This window comes from Lactuca serriola, chromosome 7 (genome assembly GCF_051521515.1).
Source record: "Lactuca serriola cultivar US96UC23 chromosome 7, Lser_US96UC23_V15, whole genome shotgun sequence".
In the NCBI taxonomy this organism is placed as follows: Eukaryota; Viridiplantae; Streptophyta; class Magnoliopsida; order Asterales; family Asteraceae; genus Lactuca; species Lactuca serriola.
The window spans coordinates 77,648,897-77,659,722 of record NC_136414.1 but is presented as its reverse complement, the minus strand read 5'-3'; the positions used below and the strand labels follow the sequence as shown (position 1 = coordinate 77,659,722).

Below are 10,826 nucleotides of genomic sequence, written 5' to 3'. Positions count from 1 at the left end.
ACTCGGTTAAGATTATTTATCCTAAACAATTTCTTATATTTAAAAGTCATTTTTATGGCTTATAATAACTTTATTGCATAGCCTGAATTTACGAGACAAACACCTTTACTCCACAGCCGCTCTGAAGACTATTCTTTCTTTGGCTGAAACATGCAAAGAAAATACTGTGGCTGACCTCAAATGCTTCTTGGATATGATTAGATAGCACTTGTGTGTCCGAAACACACTTTTGAGTTTAAGGCGAAAACTGTTTATCGCGGAGAAGAGAAGACAGTAAATGCACTCCTTCTGAATTTTACACAAAATGGGAGATTGTTAAGTTTATAATATGTTGTGTCAAATATTTATAATCTTGTCTTCTATTCGCGTCTTTAATATATAATCTATCGATCTTATTTATTGTTTTTACAGAGACCCATCCGGGATCGGTCCGAAAAAAATGTGGACTATTCTGAAATCGGTCCCATAAAAGACCGGATCGACAAAGACCGGTCCCAAAGAAAGATTAGACCGAGAAAAACCAGAAATGACCGGTCTAACATCATCCGAAATCAGTAAAAAGAAAACCATTTCCATGCCCGATCCTAAAATGATCGGGCTGTTTTAAATCCGATTTAAAACCGGTCCGCCAATATGGGCTAGTGCAAGTTTCAACATACTCTCTAGATTTTTCCACTAAAATTCAGCAGCCTCGATTATTAATTTAGGCGACCAAATTGTCATTCTGCATGGGGTCCATACTCTTGCTATTGGCATGTAAGAAATCTAAAACCCTCAGAAAATCAAATCAAACAAATTTCCATTATTCATTTCGGCGACCAAATTGTAAGTTCTGCATGGGACCCATACACTTGCTATTGGCCTATAAGAAAGCTCTAAAACCGTCAGAAAATCAAATCAAACAACTCTCTCTCTCTCTCTCTCTCTCTCTCTCTCTCTCTCTCTCTCTCTCTCTCTCTCTCTCTCTCTCTCTCTCTCTCTCTCTCTCTCTCTCTCTCTCTCTCTCTCTCTCAAATGGCTTCTTATGGTGCTTTGAAGGCTGCATTTCATTCCATAGATATAACTCAAGATCTTTACAGTTCTTGTAGTTTGCTTAATCCATCATCCAACGCAATCATGAGGCTGAAAAAGAGAAAGGTTCTACATTTTTTTTGTTCGTCTCTTGTTTGGAATTGTTAATACACGTACACACATACAAGTACCCGTATATGTGTCATTGTGTGTACTGTGTACGTACATATACAATATGATCATGCTGTTTCCTGTTTTACTAGTTTATGGGAATTGTAGCAGTAGCGAAGTTCAAGCCAAATGAACATGAAGAGATGAAAACCACGAATGGGAGTATGGGAACAACTCTCAAGTACTCTGGGGAGAAACCAAACACTCCGATTTTGGATACTATTAACTACCCGATCCATATGAAGAATCTTCATGTCGAGGTAAATTTGTAATGTTTTTCAGGTTGTATTTTTGTCATAATGCTGGTGCGTTAGTTTACACATTTAAGGGAAATTATGAAACCCGTTTAACAAAAATACTAAATAGATAGACGAAGTTTTTGGCCACCCTTCCGTTTGCACACATTCATGAAATTATCAAGATATATAACTTTCATTCGCCTCATAGAAATCCAACATGCATTTTTCTACAACTTAAAAAATTGGTGTTGATTTCATAGACTTGATCACTTGAACTCTGCGAAACAAAAGACCACGAGTTTACAAATATAATTGCTTTATATTCAATGCACGGTCAATTTTTAAACCATGATATCTAATTGTTTGAATGAATAAATCACCTTAATCCAAACCTATTATTAGTTTTTTTTGAACAACAAATCTAATCTACTTTTAAAATTAGTTTTTAATTTCAAGTCCAGAACCAGATTTAAACCATCAAACTTAAGAAAGAATGACAACAATTAATACCGATGGGCTAGAAGTTATGGTTTATTTTTTTTTTATGACCTCACAATTTGATTATTATACCCATTTTAATTTATTGGGAAATCTTTAGTAAAATTCTTGTATTTTGACTTTAAATTTAATTATGTTTTAATATTCTTAGCAATTACCAAAAACTTGTAATTGTTTATACATTTAAGATTTATCCGGTAAGTAGCTAGGTCACCAACAAGTCAGTGATAAATGGTGTGTTTGACACACCATGTTTTGAGAGCTTTTGACTTTTTAGCTTTTAAAAAAACGCTAGTAAAAAAGAAAAATTCTCATTCGGTGACAGAAGCGTTTAACTTTTAACCCAAATAAAACGCTCTAAAATAAAATACTATCTGCTACCAGCTACCCGCTAACCGATACCCGGTACATGCTAGTTTTGCGGAACACGTCCAAAATAAAAGCGTTTTTTTTTCATAAATATAATAAAAATTAAGGGTATTTTTAAAAATATTAACTCATTATTATTATTTTATTATCTTACTATATCTTAATGTAATAATTTCAGAGTATTATATTTTTATTGTCTTGTTGTAATCGTAAATACTATTATTTTACAATATTTTAAAAATAATAATCTAAAAGTTATATTTGTCAAACAATCATATACTTTGTCAAAAAAAAAATAAAAACTGTTATTTTTAGAAGAAGAAAAAACCTCAATAAAAAAGTTTCGAAAAACAATTATTTTTAAAATGCACATTTTCCGTCAAACAAAGTAATACCATAAGATTAAATCAAGATAATAGAATTCTTCAAACAAAAAATATATATCGAGGTAATCAGATATTATTCAAATTAAGAAATTAAAAAAAATACTTTTAATTAATTTGGATCATAAATATAAAAAGCTTTCATATTCTATCCATGACGGATTAATGACATGTTTATTAGGGCTTAATTGAATATCTGATAAAATAAAAGGATTTACTAGAGATTGTTTTTTGTCAAATATGAAAATATCTTGGAAGGAAATTCAATTATGGCTTTAAAATCAAAGTCAAACTCAATTTGATTCCCATATATACTTATCAACAACGTTTTTTTTTTCTTCGACGTGAAGATTGCAATCCTACAAATGTGAAAAGGGTCCCATTTAGCATTCTGAAGGACACAAATTGTAATCAAAGTAAAAGTAATAAAAAAAATAAAAAACTATGTGATCTTTTTTGTTAATAATATGCCATTACAGGAGCTTGAAAATCTAGCTGATGAACTACGGGAAGAGATTGTATATACAGTGTCCAAAACAGGTGGTCACCTGAGTTCAAATTTGGGTGTCGTTGAATTAACTATCTCCCTCCATTATGTTTTTGACACCCCTGACGACAAGATCATTTGGGATGTTGGTCATCAGGTAATGAATCACAAGATTTACTCGCAATATTTACATTACGATATTATTTTCTTGAATAAAAAAGCAATACTCATTTTTATTATTTCCATATATAGTCGTATCCACATAAAATATTGACAGGAAGGAGATCGAAAATGGATTCTATCAGACAAACGTGTGGACTTGCAGGCTTCCCTAAGAGAGACGAGAGTTCGCATGATGCTTTTGGTGTTGGCCATAGCTCTACTAGCATTTCTGCTGGTTTAGGTAATATTCAATTTTATATTTTGAAACGCATATCTAAACTACTGTTAATTTCATATATGTCATACACTCGATGATCTTAGAAAGGAAAGGAAACAAAGAAAGGGAAACATCTAACGCTTTGTTAATTGTTATCATAAATCAGTATTTAGAAAAAAAAAAAAAAAACAAAAATATAAACAGTGTTTTAATCGTGGCGAAAAAAATTTGTACTTAATGCAAAATAACACGTTTAAATCAGTATTAGATTTATTTTGAGTTTTGTGGAAAAAATTAATTGGTTATTAATTTATAAGGCAACAGGGAAAGGTCTAGGCATGCCAAGTTGTTGGCCTTTCATTATCACTCCTCTCAATCTAACATTAATTTTTTAAAAAGACATTTTGCGAAGGCTTTTTGTATTTTTTTACTGAATATTTATTATTAGTTTGAAGATTCATTTATTATATGAGATAATTTAAAAAAAAAGTTAAATATAAAAGTTTAAATATTTTTTATCTTTCAAATTTAATCAAATAATTTAATAAAAAAAACCCTAATGAGCTTTAGTTTGAAAATTTTAAAATTAAAAGATAAGTTTATTAATGAAATTGATATAATTTATTAATATATTAAATGCAATTATTAATTAAAATATTATGTGGAATTTATAAAATAGGAAAATCTATAAAATTAACATATGGAAAAAAAAATTAATTCAAAGTAACCACAAAATGACATTTGGCAAAATGAATGAGAGAGTGACATTTGACAAGAAAAAAAAAACTTTCATTTATTAGAATAGATAAGTTTTTGTTTTTTGAATTTTAATCATATATACTGTTTTAGAAAACTTTTAACGTTTGTAATTGTGAGTCTAGTATTAATTAATATATACGGTAAATTTTTCATAATTTTGAACAAAAAAGTTATTCAACTTATTTGAAGTATGAGATTTGTTACGTTATAATCTTAAGAAATTAATCTCTGATTTTGAATTTTAATAGTAAAAGCTCCAATCTTGTTATCATTATATTTATTATTTTTCAAAGTTAGAAGAAAGAAATACAATGTTGAACTTGTTATAGTTCAATAAAATTTCATTATTTATAACCAAATGTTACAAAATAAAAAATAACATAATCAAGATGCAGAAAACAAATTAATGAATCTTTTTAAAATATCGTATTTACCGTTAATTAGTTGTAGGCGGATTTGAAAACGAGTCCTTCTAAAATAATTAAAATGAAACTATTTACAATTTTTCAAACAAAAAGTACTAACTTCTTAACGAATCATCATCAGTTTGCAAAATAACCAAGACATCAATAACTAAATTAAATTAATTATAAAACAGGAATGGCTATTGGTAGAGATTTGCTGGGCAAAAACAACCATGTAATTGCAGTGATCGGCGATGGAGCCATGACTGCAGGACAAGCATACGAAGCAATGAACAATGCCGGCTACACGAATTCCAATCTCATTATTGTCTTGAATGACAACCGCCAAGTCTCCCTCCCCACCGCTACTCTTAATGGTCCGGCGACGCCTGTTGGGGCTCTCAGTCGGTGCCTCACAAAGCTGCAAACTAGCCGGAAGTTTCACCAACTTCGTGAAGTTGCAAAGGTGCAACTTCTTTGTATCTTTCTTGTTTTTACATGTCAAATATCTTACGTACATGCATTCATCCAATATATGAAAACTAGACTTCGACTAGAATGTTAGAAAACTAAAACTTAAATGCATGGTATTGTCATAAACAGGGAGTAACGACAAAACTGGGGGATAGAACACATGAAATTGCTACAAAAATGGATTCTTGTATGAAAGAAATGGTGGGTGATCATGGAGCTTCCATGTTTGAAGATCTTGGGCTCAACTATGTTGGTCCAATAGATGGACACAATCTTGAAGATCTTGTCGATGTTTTCAACAAGATTAAGTCCATACAAGATCCAGGACCTGTTCTCATCCATATTGTCACCGAGAAAGGCAAAGGCTATCATCCTGCTGAAATTGCGTCTGACAAAATGCATGGTATGTACGTATTTGTGTTTTGTAACAAAACTAAAATATAAAAAGTGAACAATTGCTAATGTAGTTTTTGTTATAGGTGTTGTGAAATTTGATACTCAAACGGGTAAACAAGTGAAAAACAAGATGAAAACGCTCTCATATACCCAATATTTTGCGGATTCATTGGTGGCTGAAGCAGAAAGAGATGATAAAATAATAGCTATTCATGCGGCTATGGGAGGAGGCACAGGGCTTAACACATTCGAAAAACAGTTTCCGTTGAGATGTTTTGATGTTGGTATCGCTGAGCAGCATGCTGTTACCTTCGCTGCAGGTTTAGCAACCGAAGGCCTCAAACCATTTTGTGCCATTTATTCATCTTTCTTACAAAGAGGTTATGATCAAGTAAGATCTTTGGCATTTTCTTAATAAGGGTGGTTTATTTTTATTTTTTATTTATGAATCTTGGTTGTAACAATGTTTATATCGTTCAGGTAGTTCATGATGTGGATCTTCAGAAGCTTCCAGTGAGATTTGCTATTGATAGAGCCGGTTTGGTTGGAGCAGATGGGCCAACTCATTGTGGTTCATTCGATACAACTTTCATGGCTTGTTTACCAAACATGGTGGTGATGGCTCCTTCGTGTGAGTCTGAGCTCATGCACATGGTTGCCACAGCTGCTGCCATTGATGATGGTCCAAGTTGCTTTAGGTACCCGAGAGGCAATGGAATAGGTTCATTTCTTCCACTTAATAACAAAGGAACCCCTATTGAGGTACTTCAGTTTTGAGTAATGAGATAACCTTTTGCCTTATATATATGATCACCATAATTAGCTAATATTAATATTGACTTGTAAATTTGAGATAGGTTGGTAGGGGAAGAGTTCTTAAGGAAGGAAGTAGAGTGGCGTTATTGGGATATGGAACCATAGTACAAAGTTGTTTAGCAGCAAGAGAACTACTTCAAGAGATCGGTATCTCAGTGACTGTGGCAGATGCTCGATTTTGCAAACCACTCGATGGAAATTTGATCAAGAAATTAGCAAGAGAACATGAGGTCATAATAACTGTTGAAGAAGGATCTATAGGAGGATTCGGTTCTCATGTTTCTCATTTCTTGGCAATGAATGGATTATTCGATGGCAATCTCAAGGTAAATGTGGTTAATTCGCTAATGATGATCTCCGACTTTTTGTTATATAACAAAAAAGAGTTGTACTTATCTTGGTTTGCATTATCTTTGACTTGTTGTAGTGGAGGGCAATGATGTTACCCGATAGGTATATTGAACATGGAGCAAAAAATCACCAGCTTGAAGAGGTTGGTCTCACCCCTAGGCATATTGCAGCAACGGCTTTGTCGTTGATTGGCAAGAGCAACCAGATATCACATCTTTTGAATGTATAGTTGAAGTCCTTCCCTGATAGATATTCATTAGTCTCGAGAGAATTAAGGTTAGCATGAGGCAATAGTGTTGCCTGATTCTCTTTTGATCACATATACATTAATTGTTGCTAGCTATTGTGGATAGCAAATTATCATTTTCTCTTTATAATTGGATTAACAAATGATCAAGTGAAATCATATCTTAAATTGGTCCAACAAAATATAATTTAGTTGTATTGTTGAAATGCCCTTTCATTTTGTAGTTGATTCATGTTTATCAACCAAGTGTTACGGCTATGCATCTTATGTGAGATGTTGATAGCTTGAAGAAGTTCGCTTGCTGCCATAGGCGGATCCATGACAAAACTCAAGCCGGGGTCCTAGTATAAAACAAATAAATTAAATCATATCTAAAAATACTGATGATTCTCTTGTCTAAAACAAATAACTCTAATCCAATAATATTAAAAAAATATATTAAGTTATATGTTACTAAAAATTACTAACTACTAAAAAGAATAAATCAAATTTCAAACTAGTCTTTGAAAAACCCATAAAAAATGAAAGAACATCGACTTTCCTCATGCTTACTTTCTATCTCATAAACCACATGCCTAGTTTTACTATACACAATTCAACACCTATTACACATCTACTCAATATAAAACCTGATTATCGGTACCAGTTCACCAAGGCATGACGATAAGGATATCACAATGGACTGTTGCTGGAGGGCCACGATGTAACGACCCAAATTTCAAAAAGAAAATTTTCATTTTTAAGTAATCAATCAATTCCAATAAACCACAAAATCTCAAGAACAATTGTTTTCAAATTCATAAAATTAACATTTTATTTCAAACATCAGAGTGTCCCATCAAATCAAATGTCGGAGAGTGCATGCCGCACCATCAAGCCTTGCCCTTGCCCTTGGGCTCAGAAGTACCTGAAACAAATCAACAAACTGTAAGCTAATGCTTAGTGAGTTCCCTAGAGCATACCTCACACAATCAACATAATCATATAATCCATATTAGCTATAAAAGCTACATAAACCATATAAGCCATGCATACAACATATAGGGATGTCGTGGGCTCCCCCTGTGGTCTTACTCCAGGTTGCCATGAGCTCCCCACATGGTCTTACACCTAAGTGCCATGGGCTCTCCCATGGTCTTTGATAGGAAAGCCATGGGCTCTCCATATGGTGTTACATTCAGGTGCCATGGGCTCTCTCATGTTTTTCCATACGAGTATACCACATATACAACTAGCATACCTCCTAGCCCATAACCTGCTAATATGCCACATAACACTACATCAACTAGTGTACCACATACCATAAAATGGGTCGGTCTTGGTGCCTTCGACCCATTGGTATCGCGAGGAGACTCACATTCTCAAAATACTGAACTGATAAGATAAGATCAGATAAGTCCCAACACACAACTCCAAATCAACTGCCTACAATCATTACGTGACTAGTTTTGTCAAAATCCCGAAATACCAGAAATACAATTATGGTCAAACTTGGTCAACCCTGGTCAAAGTCCATGTCAATAGTCAAGGTCAATAGTCCATGTTGACCCCTAACTCGTCGAGTGCATATAGCAGCTCGTCGAGTTCCTTTAGAGTCTAGGAAATCGGGACAAACCCTAGCCAACTCGTCGATTTGTCTCATCATCTCGTCGAATTCACTCATATCTAGTAGACGGGGAAGCCCGATCTGACTCGTCGAGTTGCCAGAGCAACTTGTCGAGTTTTCCCCTTGTTTGCTTATTCGGATGATACATTGATTGCAAGGACTTTAGGGATTAGATCTGAATTCTAAAGGTGTCTAGCAGGATAAAGTTTGCAACTTTATCCCCTAGAAACACTCCGTATGCTCTAAACACTTAACAAATGTTGGAAGGCTCAAAAGCTTAGCCATATTGTTCAAGACTCTAGGGATTTGGAATCCTTTCTTTCCAGAAGAGGTTCTAGCCCTCAAAACGTTCCAAAGATGGAGACTTTATGGACATGCATGTCCAATGCATGTCTTGAATTCAAAATGACCAAAAAGGGAAAATATGCCCTAAAATCCATGCATGACCTCCATGCTTGACCAAAAGCTAGATCTAGCCCATTATATGACCATTTTGCCTTGGAGATTCATAAAGTTGCAAACTTTATGAACCCCATGCATGCAATCAACAAGAATGATAGGAAATGAAGAGTAAACTTAAGATCTAGCCGTACTCTAAGATAATAATCAAATTTTGAATGCTTACAATAGTCCACAAGATGGTCAAGATCAAGAGTGAGGGCTTTGTTTGTTGGATCTTCTCATTCTTCTCACTATCTTCTTCTTCTTCTTAAGCTCCACAAGTCACTCTAGCTCACACAATGAGAGAAAATGGAGATTAGGGTTTAGCACTGGTGTTCTTAGGGTTTGGAGGTTGATAGAAGGTCAGCCTCAAGCGGTTTTAAGGAGATTATATAGGGTGGAAACCCTAAAATTTAGGGTTTTCCTTTACAGTGCCTACTCGTCGAGTTGGGCCTTCCAACTCGTCGAGTAGGTCCTAAATCCCGCGTCCCACAAGTGATCACTACTCGACGAGTTGGAGCTCCCCAACTCGTTGAGTTCCAGTCTAAAACCCTAAAATTTTGAAAAGTAATTGATACCTAAAACGAGTGTTACACACGATGTGGCCATAGGTGGCCATGACGTAGCAGTTGACTAATGTCAACGTTGGCCATTGACTTTTGGCATGGGTTGGCTTTTTGGTTAATATCTATTTTTAGAAGGTAGACTTAGATTCTGTCTTGTGTGGATTGTTACGAGGTTCTTTGCACTCATCTTTGGGCGGAGAGAGAGAAGGAGAAATGTTGGTTGTTATCAATGCGGCGTTGCACGATGTTTTAGTCAGCATCGTGATTCAGGTGAGACTCTTCCCGATGTTTGGCGGGTCGAAGGCACCAATGTTGGCCCATGGATTATTGGTATATGTATGCTAGCTGTCCGTGTGATTCTCCTATGTGTTGTATGTGTTCTATGCCTGTTTTCAATATATATGTGGGGTGAAATAGAAACGGTATAGCCTTGTGCTAACATATGAGTTGAAATAGACTCGGAGGTGAATTAGAACCGGGGATGAAATATACCCGGTACAACCTTGTGCTGACATATGAGTTGAAATAAAGTTGGGGATGAAAAAGACCTAGTATAGCCTTGAGCTGACATATATGTATTGCATGTGGTATTTTGGGGAACTCACTAAGCTTTGTGCTTATGGTTTCATAATTATGGTTTCGGGTACTTCCATTTCAAAAGGGAAGGGCCCGACGTGACTGCACAGCATCCCCCAAAGTTTTCTGCATTTGCAATTAAGAATATTACCTTGATGTTTAAATATTATATTCACTTTGATCATTTTAGAACAACTTGTTTGTATGATTTATTGTTTTAAAAATGAAAATTTTACTATGAATTTTTGGGAAGTTACAGATGAAGGAAGAATTAAAACCTTTATCAATAGTTTTAGTGGCTTCAAAATGTTTGATAGCATAATAGAAGTTAAAAGCAAATTTTTACCAGTGTTGTTTTAAAAAGGAGAATGATAACCCGTTTGGATCAGGGGCACGATCTGAACCACAACTCCATATAGTAGCTTTAATTTCAGGCATAGTGAATGGTTTTTCGAGATATGCAATGAATGGGAAGGCATTTTTTTTATAAATTTTAAACTAAGGAATCGTGACCTGGATCGAATGGGATCAACAAATCTATCAGTGAAACATTTAACAGAAGCTTGTTTGAAGGATTTAGGATCTGAGACCCAAAAACCATTAATTTTGAGCTCATTTAGTTTTTTTGAGACCTGAGATTTTTATATATTAAT

The 10,826-nt window shown here is 34.4% G+C and overlaps 1 protein-coding gene across 1 annotated transcript; it reads left to right on the top strand.

Annotated features, from left to right (window-relative positions):
* Positions 1-993: 993 nt before the first annotated feature.
* LOC145064839 (putative 1-deoxy-D-xylulose-5-phosphate synthase 2, chloroplastic) lies at positions 994-7,140 on the top strand. Its single transcript, XM_079012207.1, has 10 exons — positions 994-1,137; positions 1,275-1,442; positions 3,151-3,315; positions 3,411-3,561; positions 4,895-5,166; positions 5,304-5,577; positions 5,654-5,961; positions 6,051-6,332; positions 6,428-6,712; positions 6,814-7,140. The coding sequence occupies exons 1-10, from the start codon at positions 1,015-1,017 to the stop codon at positions 6,964-6,966; spliced, it is 2,181 nt and encodes a 726-aa protein (XP_078868333.1). The 5' UTR covers positions 994-1,014; the 3' UTR covers positions 6,967-7,140.
* The last annotated feature ends 3,686 nt before the right edge of the window (positions 7,141-10,826 follow it).